The sequence below is a fragment of the Peromyscus maniculatus genome, chromosome 7 (genome assembly GCF_049852395.1).
Source record: "Peromyscus maniculatus bairdii isolate BWxNUB_F1_BW_parent chromosome 7, HU_Pman_BW_mat_3.1, whole genome shotgun sequence".
Taxonomy (NCBI): Eukaryota; Metazoa; Chordata; class Mammalia; order Rodentia; family Cricetidae; genus Peromyscus; species Peromyscus maniculatus.
This window is the reverse complement of record NC_134858.1, coordinates 117,653,926-117,676,523: the sequence shown is the minus strand read 5'-3', so window position 1 is coordinate 117,676,523 and position 22,598 is coordinate 117,653,926. Positions and strand designations below refer to the sequence as shown.

Here is a 22,598-nt window from a genome sequence, read left to right as displayed (position 1 = left end):
CCCTTTCAGGCTAGTTTCCTGTCTCCATCAGGCTCATCACGGGGAGGGCTATGGACCTTGCTCACAGAGATGGTCCAGGACAGACTGCATCCTGCAAGCTGGCAAGACTAGTGAGACCAGGGTGTCATCCAGACATCAGCTCCTCCAGGTCTTGCTCTTGTCTCTTGCAGAGGCAGGGGGATCTCTGTGAGTTCAAGGCTAGCCTGGTCTATATAGTGAGTTCTAGGACAGCCAGAGCTACATAAGAGACCCTGTCTCAACCAAGCCAAACTAACAAACAAAAAGCGCTCAAATCATAGCCCAAGTGAACATCAGGCAAAATCAGAGCTTGGCTCCCAGGCTGATCTCCTGGGGCCTCCAAATGTGCCCCAGCCTAGGGGATGGGAGCAAAGCATTTCTTTCTGTGTTGTGTGTCTATCTGTTCGGTGTGCATGCATGTGTGTATGCAGGTTCCCATTGTGGGCGGAGGCATGTGTGTGCAGGTGCACACTCGTGTGTTTGCACGAGGGAAGAGGCTGACATCAGGTGTCCTCCTCAGTTGCTCTCCACTTTGGGCAGGTCTCTCTCACAGAACCTGAAACTCTCAGACGTACTGTGGGTCCTGGCAATTGGAACTCTGGTCCTAACGCTTTCGACACAAGCTCTTTGGTCACTGAGCCTAATCCCCAGCCCCAAGCAAGGCATTCCTCACCAGCTCCCCGTTCAGTCGGAGGGCCTCTACCAGCTCCAGCAGGATGGAGGCCCGCTCGCTGGGCTGAATGGAGGGGCCTCGGAGCTTCTTGTTCTCCTCCGCCTTTGTGGTGGGCAACTTGATGATCATTTTCAAGGTCTTTATGGCCTCAGCATAGTCACCAGTCTTGTTGAGGGCCCTGGCTTTGATGAAGTGGTAGAGGGGGTGGTCTCGGACCTAGGAGAGGAAGAGCAGAGCTGGGTCTGGCTCACGTCTGCTCTCACATGGCAGCCTGAGGAACTCCTCCAGGGGAGCCAATGAGCCCGCCGTGCCTGTGGGTGAGCAGAGGGTCTGGGGTTTTTATGTTTTCACATGCTCCCCCTGCCCCAGCAATGGGCCACAGAGTGTAGAGAGCTCCCACCTGGAAGTTGTGGCTGACGCCCAGCTCTAAACAATGGGAACACATGGCAAAGTTGCCCTGAGCCAGGTAGATCTGGGACATGAGGAGGTGGGCATCCACTAAGGTGGGATCCAGCTCCAGGCAGCGCTGCAGGGTGCTCTGGGCATTCTCCAGCTCTCCTAGGAACACAAAACCAAAGTCTGCATCCAGGGATCTTCAGGAGCCCCTGAGACCAACAAGCAGAGGGAGAATGGATTTCACACACACAGTCATTCAGAAATCTGGCATTCAGCTGGGCAGTGGTGGTGCACGCTTTTAATCCTGGCACTCAGGAGGCAGAGGCAGGTGGATTTCTCTGAGTTCAAGGCCAGCCTGGTCTACAGAAATCTGGCATTTACAGAAATTTCTATAAAATGTTGGTATTTGCCGGGCGGTGGTGGCACACGCCTTTAATCCCAGCACTCGGGAGGCAGAGGCAGGTGGATCTCCATGAGTTCGAGGCCAGCCTAGGCTACCAAGTGAGTTCCAGGAAAGGTGCAAAGCTACGCAGAGAAACCCTGTCTCGAAAAACCAAAAAAAAAAAAAAAAAAAAAAAAAAAAAATGTTGGTATTTTACCAAGTTTTAAAGCGTGTGTGTGTGTGTGTGTGTGTGTGTGTGTGTGTGTGTGTGTGTACTACAAAGGACAACCTCCAGTGTCATTCCTTAGGAGCCATTCACCTCATGTTGAGATAGGGTCGGTCTCTGGCCTGAAGCTCACCACGTAGGCTAGGCTGGCCAGCCAGCCAGCCCTGGGGTTCCACCTGCCCATCTCTGCCTCTCTGCACTAGTATTCCAAGCATGGGGTCAAACTCAGGCCCTTGTGCTTGCAAGGAAGTCGCTTTAATGACTGAGCTCTTTGCGCTGACCTGAAAGGCCTGTTAGAAAGTCTCAGTAAACTTAATATCTGCATGGCTCTGTAAGGCTGCTTTCTAATCCTTGTATTTTCTCGTTATTTTTGGTGCTGCTGGGAATTGAACCATGGACCTCAGGCATGCTAAGCAGGCACTATATCTGCTTGGGCCTTGACATACTGTCTTTTGGACGTGGGACTCAGGATGCAGCCCTGTAAGCCATTCAGCCCAAGGGACGAAGTCTTCATTAAAACTCAAGCCCATGATACCCTGAACTCCTGGCACCAGGAGACTCAGGGGCCTCTCTGAAGCCAGGCAGGCAGTCTTGGTTTGATAGTGGCATCTTAGAGCTGGGGTACAGAGGGCCAAGAGGGCACTTCCTCCTTCTGTAGCCAGGCCTCTCCACAGCTGCACCTTAGTCCATCACCTGAAGGGGTGGGGGAAACACCTCTTTTGGGTCCCAAACTCCCTCATCTTTCCCTGTGTGCTGTGGAAAGGAAGAAGTCACCATGGCAACCTAATCACTTGGAGACCTAGCTTTGGTCCCAAACCTCCTGGTAGCTGCCAACACCTCTGGGACAGTCCTTCTTCCCTGGCCTTGAACCCAAGAGACCTTAAAGCTATGAGTGAACCTGGCACATAGAGCCTTGGGGATGCAGACTCAGGAGCCCTCTGGTGAGAGTGAAACCCCTCAGTGTAGAGCCAACTGGAGAATGGAAATAGTCTGTTTCGCAGGTAAGAAGATGGGTGCAGGTCATGCGTGAAGTGCTTCAGGGGAGGACTGTGTGTCAGAGAGAACAACTGGGCATCCATGAGATGTTCTTCCTTTCCTCTCTCTGGTGCCTCGACTCCCGCGACCCGGGAGAAGCTGGCAGACCTGGCTGTGGCCTCAGGGAAAGCCTTACGATCCAGGGCCTTGTGGGAATACTCTTCCAATCCCACACGTCCTCCCTAGTTCCTCCACAGCAGCATTCTGTGTGTGCATGTATGTACATATGTATGCGGGTGTGTACACACACACACAGACAGGAAAAGAATCCCAGGCAAGGAGCCTGTGGATACACCTAGGGCAGAAGCTCCACCAGGTTCTGCTAGGACTCGCTGCTCACCTGAGAGAAACTTGACTTGAGCCATCACATACAATGGCTCCATCATGGCGGGAGCTACCTTCACCACAGGACTCAAGATCATAGCGACTTGTTTAAGAAGTGGAGACACGAGCTGGCCAGGTGACCGAGGCTGTGGGAACATCAGGGCTAAATATGTGGTTTGTCTTATTTCGTCTCCTACCACCTTCTCTTTCCAACCCCCCTGCCCCCCAGGGTCTCATGTAGCCCATGACGGCCTCAAATCCCCTATGTGCCAAGGATGACCTTGAACTTCTAACCCTCCTTCCTCTACCTCCTGAGTGCTAGGATCATAGCTCATGTCAGGATATGGACAGGTGCATGGCCAGTGTGCTGCCCCACCCAAATATGGTGCCTGTACCATGGCTTCAGAAAGGCCTGGGAGCTTGTGAGAGATGTGACGCTTTGCGCCTCACCTGGGACATCCAACCCTGCACCAGAACAGCCTCTGAGGTGATCTGGCTTCATCGTGTTCCAGTTGGCCAAGACCTGGGGCTGGGGCTGTCACTCAGGGGATAGAGCACGCGCTCTGCTGAGGTACTGAGTGCCATCTGCAGCACCCCATAAATTGGGTGTGGCAGCACACACCTGCAACCCCAGCTCTCAGGTTGTGAAGGCCGGAGGATCAGGAGTTCAAAGGTCATCCTTGGCTACATAGCAAGTTAGAGACTAACCTGGGCTACAGGAGACCCTGTCTCAAAAACAAGTCAAGACAACAAACAAAAACACTAGATCCCTGATGCTTGCTCACAGCTCCGTCTGGCTTCTGTCCTTTGCGTGGCTACCAACCACAGCTGTACTTTAGGCCCCTGCCATGAAGATGGGTCTTCCCCTAACCTGCTTGGGGCAGAAATGCAGATACTCCTTGGCAATGCAGACCAGAAAGAGGGGGTCCAGCTTTTCAAAGTACTCGGGGCTCAGGGCCAGGCCCTGCATGCTGGAGAAATGCAGCTCCACTGCCTCCTTCAGCAGCGCTGTGGCCTCTTGCGCCTGCTTTTGCTTCTTGGACGCCACAAGGGCTTGCAGGAAAACCAGCACCTGTGCAAGAGAGGCTTGGGGCTCAGAGCCGAGGCTGGCTGGGGGACCGGCCCGAGTGAGCGTGCAAGCTGTAAGGTGGGCCATTTTGATGGCCCTCTGCTGGAGACTCCACCCAGGAGCCATCTTCCCCATTAGCTCTGACCTCAGACTTCCCAAGGGACTGCTGCACCTCCTTGAGGAACTCCAGCTGGTTGGCAGCCTCCTCCAGCTGGCCCTGTAAGATCTGGCACCAGATGCTCCCTGTGGATGGGACAAGAATGAAGCTGAGCAGGCAGCAGCAGCCTGGCCGATCCAGGGGTGACTGAGACAGGGAGAGGAGAGGCACAGGCGGCCGTCTGCTCACGTCCGCACAAACTGAAGGAGTGAGGCGGGTGTGTGGGGCAGAGAACTGAAGCGGAGAGGCAACAAAGACCGTTTCCCTATGTGCTGACTTTAACAATGGCTCCGTTACCGTTAACAACTTGGGGTTTAACCATTCAAACATTTTTTTTAAGTATTTGTTATTAATGTGCACACAGCAATACACAACTCAAAGATCTACATTTAGGGGTTCAGGGTATAGCATGCATGAAGCCCTGGGTTCAACTCCTAGCATGGTGACAAATAAAATTGTGTATATTTGTGCACATGCATGAACATGTGTGCCACGCTGCACATGTGGAGGACAGAAGACAGGTGTGGGAGTTGGCGCTCTCCTATGTGGGTCCTGGAGACTGAACTCAGGCCATCAGGCTTGCAGAAGGCCACTTTACATACTCAGCCATCCCTGTTTCAGTCTTTACCAATCTGAAATGTAAAGAGGGCTGGAGAGAGGCTGAGCTGGTGGGGCACTGCTCCTCAGAGGACCCAGTTAGGTGCCCAGCCCTCACAACAGAGACTCACAACAGAGGCTCACAACAGAGGCTCACAACAGAGGCTCACAACAGAGGCTCACAACAGAGGCCTCACAACAGAGGCTCACAACAGAGGCTCACAACAGAGGCCTCACAACAGAGGCCTCACAACAGAGCCCTCACAACAGAGGCTCACAACAGAGACTCACAACAGAGGCTCACAACAGAGGCTCACAACAGAGGCTCACAACAGAGGCTCACAACAGAGGCTCACAACAGAGGCTCACAACAGAGGCCTCACAACTGCCTGCAACTCCAGCTCCAGGGCACCCAACACCCTCTTCTGACCTCTGTGGACACACACACACACACACACACACACACACACACACACACACACGCGCGCACACACGCACATGCACACACCACACTTGTACACACACAATGTCAAAGGAACAAAGGAATGAGTTCTAATCCATATGCTCATGATTATTAGGGGGAAATAACATATATATATATATATATATATATATATATATACACACACACACACACACACACACACACAAAGGCATACACACACAAATATATATATTGGTTTTTCAAGACAGGGTTTCTCTGTGTAGCTTTGGAGCCTGTCCTGGATCTCATTCCGTAGACCAGGCTGGCCTCGAACTCACAGAGATCCACCTGGCTCTGCCTCCCGAGTGCTGGGATTAAAGACGTGCGCCACCACCGCCAGTGTTTTTTTTTTTTCTTTTATGGTGGTAGTAGTACTAGGGATTGAGAGCCTTAAACATGCCAGGCAAACACTAAGCTATGTCTGCCTATTTCTTTTTATATAGTAGGGTTATTAACTTGTTTTTAATCATTAGTATTTTTGAGACAGTGTCTCATGTAGCCTAGGCTGGCCTCCAATATCTATGTAGCTGGGGATGACCTTGAACCCTTGTTCCTCCGGCTTCTGCCTCCCACTGCTGGGATGACAGGTGCACACCTACATCCCAGCTGATGGTGCCCTTCATTCACTGGACATAGCAGAATGTTCAAACACAGAAGAAGTCCCAGGCTCTCTGGGACCTTACGTTTGTTCCTCAGAGGTCCGCTGATTTGCATGACCCACTGGACGCCCTCCGCACACAGGCTGCCTGCAGACCTAGGAGCGCAGACTCAGCCTGTAAGAGTGGCAGGTCTTCTGAGCCGAGGCCAGCACGTCCCCCGCCTCCCGCGTCAGGGCAGCTGAGATGGGGACTCCAGCTGGAGTGAAGGGCTGGGCTCCGTGAGCGGTAAGGGCTGTGTGAGACAGACTTGTGACTAGTTCGCATCCCTCTGGCTGCCCGCTGGGGCTTTCCCTGAATGAGGAAGTTAGGAAGGAAAGGTTCAACATGGTGGGGGGGTCTCTTCTGTATTCTACAGCCCTGGTGGTGGTGCTGGGACAGGGGCAACACTCTCCTCTCTCCAGTTCTCCCCTCCATTTTGGCTTCCGGACAAGGAATGTTCTAGCACTCCACTTCCTGGATGACTGCCACACTGTGAGCTTTTGCTCTCTCCTTCTCGACCTTGGGCTTGTGTTTCTAGGGTCCCTGGAGCTCTTTGGAGAAAGCTGGTCTACTCATTTCGTCTCTGAGACAGGGTCTCTGTGTGGGGAGGATAGCCATGGACTTGGAATCCTTCTGCCTCAGTCTTCTGTGTGCTAGGATAATGGGCATGGGCTACCATGTCCAGCTTTGGTCTTTAGTTGGCTCCTTTCTGCCTATGTTGGCTCCCAGGTTTCTAGACACGCTTGGAATTACCATGCATTTGTAGCGTTCACCTCTGAGGTTCTTGACACTCCTGGTCTGCTAAAGGCACCTTTCTGAACTTTTCCCATGGTTGCAGTGGAGACATCTCTTCTTTCTATCTATCGTAGTCTTGGCTGTTCTGGAGCTCTCCATGTAGCCCAGGATGGCCTTAAACTCACAGAGATCCACCTGTCTCTGCCTCCTGATTGCTGGGATTAAAGTCATGGGCCACCACACATGGGCTTGGACTCATCTTTTAAGAATGTCTTCAGGGCTGCCAAGATTGCTCAGCAGGTAAAAGTGCTTGCTGCGTAAGCTTTGTGATCTGAGTTTGACTCCCTGGGACTCACATAAAAGTGGAAGAAGAGAACCCAAGCTGTCCTCTGGTCTCCATAAGTGTGCCGTGATTTGCACACAAGCACACAGGCAAACCACGCCCTAATAAATGAAATAAAAGCCTTCATGGTATATGCTTATAATCCCAACACTGGGAGGCAGAGGCAGGAGAGTCCAGCCTGTACTACATAAGATCTTCCCTCTTAAAAAAACATTAATTTTCATGGGATTTGAGCTGGAGGAGAGGTAGCTTGTGTGAGGGCCGACCGAATGTGCTGAACAGGAAGTTACAACTACTCTGATAATCACACTGTCTCCGAGAGGCCAGAGTTTAGAACAAGGGAGCACAAACACTTATTCCCCCAGAGCTAGCCCAAAACAGTTGTCCTGAGCACTGCGCCAGCTTCCTCAACGCGAAGCAGACTCCGTACTTCAGACCGCACGCAGATTACAGTGTTGGGGTTGTTTTAAAAATGTATGAAAAAGGCAGGGATACATGTTGAGAATAAAGAGAAAGGGGTGCTGGGGTGCTGCTTAGTCTACAGAGTGCTTGTTTACTAAGTATAAAGCCCTGGGTTCAAAATCTACCACTGGTCAGCCATGTGGCGCACCCCTTTAATCCCAGCATTGGAGAGGCAGAGGCAGGCAGATCACTGGGTTCTGAGTTAGTATGGTCTACAGAGTGAGTTCCAGGACAATCAGGGCTACACAGAGAGACCCTGTGTCAAAAACCAAAGCAAACCAAACCAACCAAACAACCAAACAAAAAACATAACACCACAGCACCATGTAAACAGGGCATGGCCACATCTGTAACGCCAGCATTTGGGAGGCCGAGGCGGGAGGGTCAGAGGCTCAGGCATCCTTGACTGCACAGTGAACTCGAGAACAGCCTGGGCTACAGGAGACCCTGCCTTAAAAACCAAAATAAACAATTAAATGCAAGAACCTGGGGCACATTGGCACATGCCTGTAACCCCAGCAATTAGAAGGCTGAAGGGCTGCAAGTTCAAAACCAGCCTGGGTGACATAGTGAGACCTTGTCTCAAAAACAAACAAATGAAAGAAGAAACAAAAACCATCAGCTAAAAAAATGGGGCCTCTGCTGTGAAAGGGTTGTAGCCAGACTCCCTGTTAGGAATGGTTAATGTGTGCTAAGGTAGAAGGAAAAAGCAGGGCTTCTGGAAAGGTCATCTGACACTTACACGTAGGAAGATATCAGGATGGACAGGAAAGTAACACCTCAGAGAGCCCTCCCTGGTGGATTTTTAGCTCCAGATCTGCACAGGAGTCAGGATGTGCATCCAGAGGCTGGCTCTCTCTCTCTCTCTCTCTCTCTCTCTCTCTCTCTCTCTCTCTCTCTCTCTCTCTCTCGTGTGTGTGTGTGTGTGTGTGTGTGTGTGTGTGTGTGTGTGTGTGTGTGTGTGTGTGTGTGTGTCTCGGGGTGGTGGTGGTAAGGACATCTCTACTTCTGGCCTGTGGGGACTGAGAAGGGACGGGGCCACCAGAAGATGCACTGACCTGCCCGTTTTCGTTGATGTAGGCTGTGGGTGCTGCAGCCATGACATGGATCAGTCCTGGGCCTTCCATCTAAATTGGTGACTTCACTGGAAGACCCCAATAGTACAGTACCCCCTAAACTCACACAAGTCTGGAGAGAATGTTCCCAGGCCCGGGGAGGATACACCACCCTGCCCTGCCCAGCCTGCAGAGACCTGCCAAGGCATCCAGCCTGTTCTCCTCCAGCTTCATGGCCTCCTTGTACCACAGACATGCTTCCTTCACTTGCTGCTGTAGGATGAAGAGGTAGCCCAGCTCTGTGGCCACAAGGGCACAGGAGGGTGTGGCCATGAAGATTCGCTCCAGGAAGCCGCTCACAAGCCGCTGGACCTCCTGGTGCTTCCCACACTGCCAAGAGTGGACATATGGAAACAGAGTCTAGTCAGCCCACGCCCGCTGGGTGCAGATACATAAGAAGTGGGGCATTTCAGCAGAGCTGGGGAGGCCCCAAGAGCCCAAGAGGTACCTGGGAGCTCCATTTAGGAAGAAGCTGGGTGTATATAGCTAGCTATCCATCTCCTGAGGAACCTGCCTCCAGCCACAGGGTCCTCCAGACATATCCTTGGCTGGCCACAGTAACTGATTTCTTTCTTTTCTTTTTTTTTTTTTTTTTTTTTTTTTTTGTTGTTGTTGTTCTTCAAGACAGGCTTCCTCTGTGTCCTGGCTGTTCTAGAACTCTCTCTGTTGACAAGACTGGCCTTGAACTCACAAAGACCAGCTTGCCTCTGCTTCCCGAGTGCCGGGATTAAAGGTGTGCGCCACCGCAGTAACTGATCTTCGCAGTTACCAACAGGTTGTTGTTTTTGTGACAAAGTCTCATGTAGCCTAGGTGGCCTTGAACTTGTTACGTAGCCGAGGCTGGGCTTGAACTCCTGATCCTCTGGCCTCTACCCTGAGTGCTGGGATCACAGGTGTGCATTTCCACTCCCAACTTCTTACCAGAAGGTGGGATTTGGTTCTGTGTTTGTTTGTTTGCTTGTTTTTTTATCTAACGCTTGTTGAAAAGCTATTTGAGTTTGGAAGTGGCTGAGCTGAGTCATGTCCCATGCCATATGAGGACAAAGCTGAGAAATGCAGACATACACATGAAGGGGACAGTTACCCAGCAGCACTTAGCAACCCCTTCTGGTTTCTGCAGCCCAGGGTTGGGGTCTCATTCTTAGTTTTTCCTGTAAACTTTTCTTGGAGTGAAAAATTATTTGGCAACTTGGTCTGTTTGGACATTCTGGAATGTCCTATTGGTACTGTACTAGTGGGGTCTTCCAGTCTGTGAGGACCAGCTGGACTGTCTGTTGGTCTCTACCACGAGGAGAATATGGGTGCTGGATCAGGGCTGGTGTGGTCCTGCAGGGCTGGTGTGGTTCTGCATAGCGAGGCAGTGGTACCTCCTCTCCCTGATAGGGCCACCACTCGAAAAGCCCTTCAGACCCCATCTCCCTGGTCACTGTAGCACCTCCATGAGGCACCTTGAGGGAGGACATGTGGCCACATCATGTCACTGTTATCAGCCAGACAAGGGCAGAGGCCACAGGGATGGGCTACCCAGGCAGAAGGTCCAGGTCTGAACTGGAGGGGAAGGAGAGGGGTTAGGTGCTCAGAGCATGGAGAGAAGCCAAGGTGTTCTCATGGGGGGTGTGGTCAGAAACTGGGTGCCACCTACTTACCAGTCTACTGACCACAAGAATCTTCTTAAGGTGGAGGCTGGGATTCTGGGGTTCTCGAGTCTCTAGCGCCTTGATTAGACTTCTAACACGATCTGTAGCCTGCAGGGACAAAAGAGACAATGTGGGACTTTAGGGACATAGCTTGCCTAGCATGCATGAAGCCCTGAGGTCCACAGCAGAAAGCCAAGCACGGTGGTGCATGCCTGGAACCCCAGCACTCAGGAGGTAGAGGCAGGGATCAAGGACATCCCTACCACACAGGAAGTTCCAGACCCTGTCTATAAATGGAACAAAGCAAAACCAAACCCCAAAACACAAAACCAGAGTTGGTGGGACTTTTCAGTCCCGCTGTACTTTAGTTGGGAGATTTTGGGAACTCTGTGCCCAGCTTTGATGCCACCCTCTGAGATTTGGCTTTGCTTGTCCCAGATGACCTAGCCATCAAAACTGTTTCAAAATCCCACAAATGGAGCCTGAAGGAACATTATTCCCTCCAGGGATGATCCTGGCCCCTGCCCTGAGTGTATGAGGAAGCTGCCCTGCTGGGCTCACCAAGGCAGAGGCCATTGCTATAAGTAGTCTCATGTGACCACACCATTACCCTAAGTCCCTGTCTGTGGCTTGCAGCAGTCAAGTCCTCAGTTCTATTCTGACACGTGTCACATGGGCACCTCTGTCCCCAGTGGACCTCTGCTGTGGGATGTTCTATATGACAAATGTGTTGCTCTGATTGATCAATAAATAAAACACTGATTGGCCAGTGGCTAGGCAGGAAGTATAGGTGGGACTAACAGAGAGGAGAAAAGAAAGATCAGGAAGGCAGAAGGAGTCACTGCCAGCTGCTGCCAGGACAAGCAGCATGTAAAGACGCCGGTAAGCCACGAGCCACGTGGCAAGGTATAGATTTATGGAAATGGATTAATTTAAGCTATAAGAACAGTTAGCAAGAAGCCTGCCACGGCCATACAGTTTGTTTGCAATATAAGTCTCTGTGTTTACTTGGTTGGGTCTGAGCGGCTGTGGGACTGGCGGGTGACAAAGATTTGTCCTGACTGTGGGCAAGGCAGGAAAACTCTAGCTACAAATGGTGCCCAATGAGTTGGCAAGAGTTTCCACCAAAAACCTGAGAAAAGATTCTAAAACGGAGCTAAAAACAGCTTCCCAATTGTCTCTCTCAAATGAGCGGCAGCTGCTGGTTTGAGCTACTTGTGCGTTCCTGGAGTGTGCGCTTGACCTGCAGTATGGCGGGAATGAGGCCTCTGCAAGTGGCACATTAAGCTGCATGGTGGATTTAGCCTTTGCTAGTACAAAACAAAACAAAACAAAACAAAACAAAACAAAACAAAACAAAACAAAACAAAACAAAACAAAACAAAACAAAACAAAACAAAAAGAGGTTTCGGGGCTACACACTGCTTGGATAAAAGCATAGACCCACGATAGCTCCCAGAGCTGGCGGTAAACATACCACTGCCATGTTGGGAAGCTGAGGTGGGCAGAGCCAGCAGCCATAGCACCGTTTCAGTCTTACAAATGCTGCAGTTTAAAGCAATAGATTCACAATAAGACAGATTCAGATGTAATAGTTTACAATGTGTGTAAAATATACATAGGCTTGAAAGAGACAAAAAAGGTGATATATACAGTTATATAAACAAATACATAGTTTAAAAAAATAAAGTCATTAAAGAGACAGTAAAATTAATATAAAAAATAAGCCATGTAAAGATGAATATTACACAGAGAATCTGGATTGTGTTGTCTTTGGGATTTTTAACTGCAGAAAAACATTTGATCGTAAAAGATGTTGAGTTAAACCAATATGTATATTTTAAAGATACCTTGACTTCAAAATTTGGATGTAAGGATGTGTTGTTTTGGAAAGGAGACTCTGCTTTTGTTCCCACAGAAAACCAGAGTCTATAGATTTGTTCCAGATTAAGATACATCAGGTTTGACCAGCCAAGACCCCCTGAAAGGTCTCCGATGACACCATGGCCCAGATGATCCAACATCCAGAACGGTTTGAAGGCAACTGGCTCAGACAATACAGCCTCGTGGACTATTCCATAATCCTAAAATTTTCTTTGTGTCCCCATAAGATACAGCGCCCCCCTCCAGCAGGAAGTAGTAAGAGAAGCTATGCCTAAATTCCCAAATTATATGTAATTTTACTTTGTTAAGGTTAAAACCTTCCTTTTTGAAAAAAAAAAAGGGGGGAAGTGCTGTGGGATGTTCTGTATGACAAATGTGTTGCTCTGATTGGTCAATAAATGAAACACTTATTGGCCAGTGGCTAGGCAGGAAGTATAGGCGGGACTAACAGAGAGGAGAAAAGAAAGATCAGGAAGGCAGAAGGAGACACAGCCAGCCACTGCCAGGACAAGCAGCATGTAAAGATGCCGGTAAGCTATGAGCTGCGTTGTAGGGTATAGATTTGTGAAAATGGATTAATTTAAGCTATAAGAACAGTTAGCAAGAAGCCTGTCACGGCCGTACAGTTTGTAAGCAATATAAGTCTCTGTGTTTACTTGGTTGGGTCTGAGCGGCTGTGGGACTGGCAGGTGACAGAGATTTGTCCTGACTGTGGGCAAGGCAGGAAAACTCTAGCTACAGACCTCCTATCGTGCTGTAAGTGAATTCTGCCATCCAGACTCCCCAGCACAGCAGAGGGAGGGTTACAAGGTCTGGGGTCACCTAGCCACCCAGGCAACTGTGCTTATGTGCACCCTTATGTGCTTGACTCTCCTGCCCACACCCCAGCTAGGGGCAGGGAAGCTGGGGTTCTCGGCTGCAAAGCTTTGTCAGAAGAGAAGCCTAGGGCCAGAGAGACGGCTCAGCAGGGAAGCCTGACACCCTGAGTTCTATCCCTGGGACCCGCGTGGTGGAGGAGAAGGTTGAACATCCTGCAGGCTGTCCTCTGACCTCTATACATTTGATCTGCCATCCCCAACATGGATCCAGAGAGGGATGGGAGAATGGAGTGGGAGAAGCCCGGCTAGGTCTGCTCTCCTCAGTGCGACAGGATTAGAAGCAGGCAGCCAGGGCACACATCGGGAGGCCCCAGAGCTTGAGGTGGGGGTGAAGACAGGGCACAAGATGCTGACCCTGCCTGTATGGTGGCCCTGCTGATGTCAGGCCTGTCCTGGAGTGGGAACAGATCTGTGTTCCTTCCCCCAGAGACACTGCCAGAGCCCTTTTCAAGGGTTTCCCCCTGGTACGGACTGTTCCTCTATGTTACCCCAACCCAGAAACCCACCATCTCAGGAGCTCTGCTGATGGGAGGAGCCGGAACGTCCTTCCTCCTGCTCTCACCCCCTTAGACTCTGCTTTGCTGGGCAAAGCCAGGGCTGCGGCTGGGGCCGGGGCCACAGTGGGTCCCTCTTTGTCCCTATCTGCTCGGTGCCCAACTTCTAAGTCAGTGCCCCCCCCCCACTCTGGCCCTCTTCCCCCCACTCTCTGTCTTTTGTGGGGACGGGGTCTTGACCTGAACTCATATCTGAGCATCCTGCCTCTGCCTCCTAGTATTGAGATGTGTCCCTGGCTCAGCTTCCGAGTCCTGAGGTGACTTACCGTGGCTGTGCTTCCTTCCCTCACAAGCTCATGCACAGTTAGAATTTGCCAGGCATCAATATTGCTTTCATCTTTTTCAAGGATTCTGGAATAGGAAGAGAAGTGACGTGAACCAACAGTGTTCACAGCTCAGCTCGGATGGGCTATTAGAAACATCTGATTTCCTTCTAACAGCCATTCCTCTTTATTTTTAATTGTTTTGTAATTTTGTGTATTTGTGCATGCCTGTTTGGTCCTCTGGAGCTGGACTTGCAGTTGTGAACCACCAGGCGTAGGTGCTGGGAACTGAACTTGGGTCCTCTGGGAGAGCAGCAAGAGTTTTTAACTGCTGAGCCATCTCTCCAGGTTCTCTGTCGCATGAGTTCTTGCTTCTGCCTCCTCCTCCCCTCCTCCTTCCCCTTCTTTTTTTTGAGACCAGGTTTCATGTTCTCCAAGCTGGCCTTGAACTTATTATGTAACTCAGGCTGGCTTCAAAATCCTTCTGCTTCCACCCTCAGAGAGCTGGGATTACAGGTATGTGCCACCACACTTAGTTCAGGGTTACTCAAATTAACAGACAGGATTGCAGTGTGAATGGCGGCAGCCAACTTTGAAAGAGGTCTAGCCAGGGCTAATGATTTGGAAAGCACTGGGGACCCCAAGGCAGGAGCTCTTGCTGTTTTTCTATTTGGAAGCCGAAACCACAAAGCAAAACAAAACAACTTTTAGATGGCTCAGGGGGTAAAGGCAGTTGCCACGCAAGAGGGGTTTATCCTTTGTTCTCAGGACCCACGTAGAGGGTGGGAGGAGAGAACCAACTCCAGATTACTGTCCTCTTACCTCCACACCTGCCATGGAGCATGTGAGTACACACACACACACACACACACACACACACACACACACACACACACACACACACGAGAGAGAGAGAGAGAGAGAGAGAGAGAGAGAGAGAGAGAGAGAGAGAGAGAGAGATTACTTCAAGAGCAACAGTGTTCTTGAACTCCAAGTCATTTCTCCAGCCCCGCATCTCATAGTTTTTAAAAAATGAAACTGAAGGGCTGGAGAGATGGCTGGGTGGTTTGGGGCACTGACTGCTCTTGCAGAGAACTTAAATTGATTCCCAGCACCCACATAGTGACTCACAACATCTGTAACTCTAGTTCCAGGGGATCTGATGCGCGCCTTTGACCTCAGGCACCAGGCATGTGGGCGTACACACACTAAACACCTAGACACATCAAATCAAATAATCAGGACACAAGAACAGCCACCCTGGTGGTACCTGCCTGCTGCTCCTCACAGCAGCTGCTCCCTACGCTGTCCTTTGTCTCATTTTGGTGGCTCTGTCTGCACATGGCCTACAGCTCTGTCCCTTCCTCACTCCTGTACCAGGCTTTCTTTTGGGGCCACTGACCAGCTCCCCAGTCAAGACATTCAGACTTCCTATTAGTTATGAATGCTTGGCCGTATCTTAACTCTTATTTTAACCTGTTTCCCTTTATCTATGTTTTGCCTGGGGCTTTTTACCTTTCTTTCTTTCTGTGTATCTTACATTTCATGTCTGGCTGGCAGCTGCCTGGTTTCTGGCCCCAGGAGTGTCCCTCTCTTTTCTCCCTTGATCTTTTCTCTCCTTCTTCCTTCTCACATTCCTAAATTTCTCCTCCCACATATCCTCTTGTCCCGCCAGCCCTGCCTAGCTATTGGCCGTTCAACTTTTTATTAGACCAATCAGGTGCCTTAGGCAGTAACACATCTTTTCATAATTAAACAAATTCAACACACACAAATATAACACGCCTTTGCACAGTTAAAGTAATATTCTGCAGCATACACAAATGTAACATTTCATTGTCTAGTTAAAATATTCCACAGCACTCTCTAGTCAGGACCCAGGAAGATGCAATGAGCTGCTGCCCTGATCCCTCTGTCCCCCAAGCCGACCCTGTCACTATTCACGGCTCCCCTGTCTCTTCCCTGCCCCCTTCAGGGAAATGGGAGCTACTTTCGAGGGAGAGGCAGGACGACATTGAGTTCAAGTACAGTTTGAGCTTCATTGTGATACTTGTCTCAAAAAACAGAAAACCTGAATTTAGGGAGAAGGCTCAGCAGGTAATGGCCGAGAGCGAGCCTGAGGACTTGAGTTCGATCCTGGGACCCATATGGTGGGAGGGAGAACCAGCTCCTGGAAGTTCTCCTCTGACCTCTACACACACATTTGTGATGATGATGATAATAAATAAGCAAATAAAAATTAAAAGAAAAACCAAGCCAAGTGTGAAGGCTCACCAGTGTAATTCCAGCACTTGGGAGGCTGAGGCAGGAGGATTGCCATAGGTTTGAGGCCAGCCTGTGCTACATGGTGAGTTTCAGAACAACCTAGACCACAGAGTGAGATTCTTTCTCAGACCCAAACCAAACCAAACCTCCCTGAAAAACAGGTCAGTCATGGTGTCTTAAGCCTATAATCATAGCTACTTGGGAGGCTGAGGCAGGAGGAACACAGATCACAGGAGAATCTGCCTAGACTTCAGAATGAGATCAAATAAGATTTTGGGAGAGCTGAGGCTGTAGTTCTGCGGTGGAGTGTTTCTGTAGCTTCAGCAAGGCCCTGGTTCCATCCCCAGCACCCCAGAATACCGGAAAGGGAGGCAGCCTGGCAGGCGGCACTTCCCTCACCTGAGTGCCGTCTCTATGGTCTGGTCCCAATCTTGCCGGGCCAGGAACAGTCTCATCTTCAGGACTAAGGCGGGCAGGAAGTTCCCTGAGGCCGTAGTGACCTGGTTCACCACCTCCAGGGCCCTGGAGAAGTTCTGCTGGGTCATGAAGTATGTTGCCTGTGGGGAGCCAGAGAGAAGAGCCCCCACCAGTGACGAAGAGGCAGATTCAACATCAGGGGCTGGGAGTCAGGATGGGCAGCCCAGATCCTTCTGGCCGGGACTATAGGCCAAAGGCCCAGAGTGTACCTGTGGGGTCTACCTGCCAGGTAGCCAGCTGGGGAGCTGTCTACTCTATGTGACTGGGGATCATGGTCTCTGCAGCCCTGTGCTGGTCACTGTTCCCCTGGGGTGTCCCCCTAGCAGCTTTGAGGGCCAGAGCAGGACTTCCAAAAAGGCTTGAGGGCTGGGGTGTAGCTCAATTGGTAGAAAGCTTGCTTAGCATGCATGAGCCCCTGGGTTCTATCCAGGCATGGTGGTGTGTCCCATCATGCCCCCCCCTTTTCCTTCTGTGATTTAAGGATTATGTAGTCATTTTGTAAGGACAGACAGACACACAGAAAGATAGTAAGAGAGCAGTTTTCTTCTCTCAAAGATGGGAATCAACGAGGATCACACACACACACACACACACACACACACACACACACACACACACACAAAAAAAAAAAGAATTTCATTCAAATTAAGATCAGGAAATGCAAAACATGCCAAGTGTATGCCTCCCTTTTCCTGTAACTTTAACAAGTGGGAGGAGATTGGGGGAATGGGAGGAGTAAAAGTCAGAGGTGGAAGAGGCAGAGAGGGAGGTGACCCAACCCAGCCCCAGCAGGAAGTGCTGCCCGGCCACTCCCCCGGGTTCTCAGACCGGGAACTCAGGGCCAGCTCAGTGGCACAGTGCTTGCCTAGCACGCAAAGCCCTGGGCCCAGTTCCCTAGCATTCAAAACAATACAAGACAGAGTGAGAAGGATGTTCACACAAAGCAGGTAGGGGTGGGCTCTGGCCTGGTGGACCTGAGCTCCCCGGCAGATCCCTGGCTCCAGGGAAGCAGCCAAACTCCCCCACTTCCCCTGCCCACCTTGCCCATCAGCCCCAGCACATCTTTGGTGTCCTGAGTTCCTTGTTCCAGGTACTTGATGGATTTCTTCACAACATGGGGCTTATTGGAAGTGAGGTCCACCCAGCCTCTGAGCACGTAGCCCTGGGACGAGAACAAGAAGAAAGGTAAAAGTCCTGGGTCAGGCTCAACCCAAGCTAGCCCATGTCCTGCCCCTGCCATCTCCACCTCGCTGGTGGGCATCACCTCGTGCAGATCCCAACGGGCTATCTCCTTTACCAGGTGGTCTCTCCTGCCTTCATTGCCTGTGACACCCTGCCACCCCTCACCTTCGAAATCAGGCCTCATACATCTCACGAGGATTTGGTTACAGCTTAGTCTGGCAGCTCCCCCATAGGGGCCTCCCTTTCTTGCTCCCCACATCCCCACAGCTCCCCATCACTCCTCCCAGGCCTCTTCCCTGTGTCACCGGGGACTAGTCATTGCAGTCAGGTTAACAGTCCTGGGGCTCGGGCAGGGCTGCTCTCGGCCTCTTCCAGCTAGAGTGAGGAACAGGCCTGGGAAGCATCTCTGGAGGAGAAGGATGCTGCCTTGAGCACCCCTTCATCGTCCAGCCCAGTGCTTCTCTTTTCTTCCCTGACTGCTCCCCCAAGGAGACAATGCCTCCCTCTAGATAGGTGTACAGTACATATCGGTTTTAGACACGTCAATTTTCACCCCTTCCCGTGGACAAATGTTTACACTCTTACACATTGCCATGAGGCTTTCCGAGAATGCACAGCCCAAATGGGCTTCCAATTGCAGCATCAGCACCAACATGAGGTACTGACCACTCAGATCCATCAGGACGCTGCAGGGAGAGCAGGGCTCAGTGTGACAGACAGCTCACTTGGGTTTTCCAAAGAACCAGGGAACCCGAACTTTCAGGTAGACCCTTCTGATTTCTTTCCTTTTGAGACAGTCTTGCCCTATAGCCCAGACTGGCCTCTTGCTCCTGATCCTCCTGCCTCAGCCTCCCAGGTGCTAGAATGACAGGCACATGCTACCATCACACCCTGCCGGCTTGCCTAGTTAAATCTTATGATTTCTTTAAAATGTTCTATTACATTTATGTATGTATATCTGGATGTATGTAGTGTGTGCATGTGTGTGTGCATGTGTGCACACATGTGCCACCATATGGGTTCCAGAGGTCATCAGGCTTGATGGTAAATGCCTTTACCTACTGAGCCATCTTGCCTGCCAAATCGTCTGATTTTTTACATGTCATCAACAAATTCAAGATGTTTAGAGAATACCATGGCAGAAGATGCTCGAGAGATGGCTCGGTGGTTAAGAGCATTGCCTGCTCTTCTAGTGGACCCTGGTTTGAGTCCCAGCACCCACACGGCAGCTCACAGCCTTCTGTAATTCTAGTTCCAGGCATCTAGCATGCATGTGATACACAGACATAAATGTGGGCAAAACATCCATACACATAAAGAAATAAGTTCAGCACAAAATCTAAAAACTGTTATATTGGGATGGGTATGTATGGTAGAGTGCCTGGCCTGGGCTCCACCTCCAGCATTGAGTAAGTGCACGCCTGTGATTTCAGCACTCTGGAGGCGGAGGCAGGAGGAACAGAAGAAGTTCAAGGCCATCCTTGGCTACAGGGTGAACTACATGCAACCTTGTCGAGCTGCAGAACCCAGGCTTTGAGTACAACAGCTGTTATCACCATCGTCAGAAGCAGCTGTGGGCACCCACAAGCCCTCTCAAGAACAGGCAGGACCATGTAGCCCAGCCTGCACCTCACTGCTAGGTATATGTAATTTTGCCCTGATGGCAGGTTGCCTCGGGGGTGGGGGGGTGGGGGGGATGGGGTGAGGTGGGGGTGCTAAGGTACACGTTGGGGAGGGGTGGTCCTTTCTGGAGAGACTTCGTCTGTGCAGCTGTGGGGAAGTGGTCATTCAGGCTGAAGTGAGGTTGTTTTGGTTTGTGTGGCTGCCTTGGGGTCAAGCCCAATAGACTCATTGTTCTACAAAGTTGGGCTTTAGAGGAATTGTACTTTGGTCTGTCCTTGATGCCCTCTTTGGGGGTAAGCATGCGCTTGTTTGTGTCTCTCAGGAAAAGTTTATGCAGTAGACCCTGTCCCCCGCCCCCCCCCCCCAAAAAAAAAAGAAAAGAAAAAAAAAAGAGGTAGGCCAAACAAAAGCAGTCTAGAGGACTGTGGACACTGCACAAATGCATTGTGGTTTTAGACAAGGTAGAAGTGTGAGACCCGTGCCTGGATGTGGCCCTAGTCCCAGGGCTCTCTGGGAGTGACCCCACTATGACGCATTTGGTGGCCGCTTTGCTGGGCTGTGACTCTGAGATGCTCCTGTACCTCTTTGGAGCCACTGCAGACCTTCAGCATGTGGTCAACGTATTCTCTGGCCTTGTCATGGCGGTCTACGAGCCAGAGGAAGAGGCCGGCGTAGTACAGGGCAGTGTCACTGGCCGTCTTGCGGATCTCCTTCAAGCTACACTCCAACTCTTGAACTGCTTCTCCATCTAAATCCACAAGAGGAAGAGGCTGGGTGAGGGCCAGGTGGTTCTTGTCTGATGCAGCGCATCATTCTTTGCCCCAGCAACGCCTGCCCCACGGGCGCTGTGTACACATGGGCTCAGTTTACTGTCTGGGAGGCACCCCCCCATCCCATGTTCATCAGTGTGCTGAGCAGATGGACTGAACCTGAATCCCTAGCTGAGGCCCACGCCCATCCTGAGTGAGAGATGGGAGTCTACACTGGCCCCTCTCTCTGCCTCCCTAGAGACTGAGATTAGGAGCACGATTATTTAGAATGGTTGAGTTTATGCTTTCAACGCTTGGTCTGGAGGGTGACCCCTTCGGTCATGCTTTCTGCCTGCTTCCTTTCCGGTGGTTTCAGGCATCAGGTCTTCTCTGAAGCCTGTGCGGTGAGGATGAGGGATAACCCGTCTTGGCTGGCTAACATCAGATTCAAGTCGCCTGTGCACACCCCTTCTTCAATAGCTCTGCAGTGACCTTTTCTCCCCTAGGGGCCCAGTCCACCAAGCACAGCTGCACACTCACCGATGATGTCACAGCATTTGTGAGCATAAAGCAGAGCGATGACAGAGCACAGGGCCATATCTGGGTGGCTTTGGATGCCCTCCAGCTCACTGATGGCATCATGGATATGGTCTGTAGAAAGAATGTACACAGTTCTGCTCTGGGGTCCCAGACAGACAACATGGGACCCCTGTTAGGCATCACCAGCTTTCACACACAGAATCTAGGGACAAACTGACTTGAAAGGTCCCCCAAAGCCTGTGCTTCCTGGAGGGCGAAGTTCTCTGTAGGCTGTTGGCTCTGTGTCTAGGCTGGGTGTGTGTGTGTGTGTGTGTGTGTGTGTGTGTGTGTGTGTGTGTGTGTGTGTGCCTGTGTATGGAGGTCAGAGGACAGCCCTAGATGGTTTTCTGCTGTTTGTTTGCTTGCTTTGTTTTTCGAGACAAGGTTTCTCTGTGTAGCCCTGGCTGTCCCAGAACTCTCTCTGTAGACCAGGCTGGCCTCCAACTCACAGAGATCCGCCTGCCTCTGCCTCCTGAGTGCTGGGATCAAAGGTGTGCGCCACCACCGCCTGGCCTCGCCAGTGCTCTTAACCGGTGAGCCATCTCTCCAGCCCCTACTTTTGTATTTTGTTTTGAGAAAGGCTCTCATGTTTGTCAGGTGGCTTGGGACTTGATATGTGGTGTAGTTTAAAATAACAGACGGTGAACTTCCCGACCCTCTGGCTTCCACCTCAGAAGGGCTAGAACAACAAAGGTGCACACCACTGCACGCAGCCCACGGGCTAAGAATCTTAGAGCTGTGCCCCAGAGCGGGCCTGGGAACTCTGGAGGGGCTGGAGTCAGTTCTGAGGAGGACAGGGCATTCTGTTGCTCAAGACCCACGGATGACATTTATCCTGAATGTCCCCAACATTGGCCACAGGCTGCTCAGACAGTTCTCAGCACCTGGCTCTCTAAGTCCCACCCTCTTACATCCACGCCCCACTTTCCTGTGCTCATACTTCTCACTTCTCCTTTCCCAAAGATGCAGCTCTCCGCTTCCAAGCCTGAGGAGAGTTCAACAGTCATGTAGCCCCCTCTCTCACAACTCATTTTGCAGATAGGGAAACTGAGGCTCCTGGCTGGTATAGTGAGCCAAGATCTCAAAATTCAACCTGATTATAGACTTCACAGGTTTCTGTTTATCAACAGGACTCCGCAGCCAGTATGAGGCCATTTCCATAGGAACGTAGCTAGACGTAGGCATCCGGATGCTGCCAGAGGATAAAGACTGGTACCTGGCATCAGAGCAACGCCTTACCTTCCCCGAGGGCTCCATAAGCTTTGAAGAACTGTAGCACAGGGTCATTGCTGTACCTCTCTAAGCCCACACTGGCAGCCTGCTGCACGTGGTGGAAGTACTTTTCCTGGCTGTAGTAAATGATCGAAGCCTGTGTGAGGAAGACATGGCTGTAATGCCCCCGTCCCTCCGTCTCTGTTCTGACCCAGACAGAGTGAGACATGCTCCCCGTGGAGGTGCCATGTCCCTTCTCACTTCTACACTCAGGAAGGGAAAGGCAACATTCAGACCTCGCCTTCTTCTTCAGCAGCCCGGGAGTAGCTCCAGGCAGTTTTCCTGGGACAGAGTTTTTAGGTGATTGGGGGATGGCAATAGATTCTGGTAAAGATGCGATGTAAACTTCAACTCAGGCTTGTCATGGGAGGAGAAGGAAGAGGAGTATGGAGCAATGTTTGGAACAATTAGAGCAACAGCTGTATGAGAAGCTAGGGACCGTTATCATGGGCTCTATGTCCATCGTCAGACACATGTTCCTCTTTGTGTCTTTCACAGTCAAAGAGGCTGAAGCCCAGGGAGATATAGCTCCAGAGAGATCACACAATAATTGGGGCTAAGATTTCAAAGCCAAGTCTCAC

At 51.0% G+C, this 22,598-nt stretch overlaps 1 protein-coding gene across 1 annotated transcript in view; it reads right to left on the bottom strand.

The window, feature by feature from the left end:
* Ttc21a (tetratricopeptide repeat domain 21A) overlaps positions 1-22,598 on the bottom strand; it is a 36,288-nt gene that overhangs the window by 12,295 nt on the left and 1,395 nt on the right. The window contains exons 2-14 of the mRNA XM_076577357.1: positions 21,985-22,114; positions 20,707-20,817; positions 19,999-20,165; positions 17,652-17,774; positions 16,535-16,692; positions 13,874-13,958; positions 10,301-10,399; positions 8,792-8,984; positions 4,269-4,366; positions 3,926-4,126; positions 3,071-3,200; positions 1,092-1,249; positions 692-907 (exon numbers count right to left, since the gene is read on the bottom strand). Coding sequence (XP_076433472.1) covers positions 692-907; positions 1,092-1,249; positions 3,071-3,200; positions 3,926-4,126; positions 4,269-4,366; positions 8,792-8,984; positions 10,301-10,399; positions 13,874-13,958; positions 16,535-16,692; positions 17,652-17,774; positions 19,999-20,165; positions 20,707-20,817; positions 21,985-22,114 — 1,869 coding nt within the window. The remainder of the gene's footprint in view (positions 1-691; positions 908-1,091; positions 1,250-3,070; positions 3,201-3,925; positions 4,127-4,268; positions 4,367-8,791; positions 8,985-10,300; positions 10,400-13,873; positions 13,959-16,534; positions 16,693-17,651; positions 17,775-19,998; positions 20,166-20,706; positions 20,818-21,984; positions 22,115-22,598) is intronic.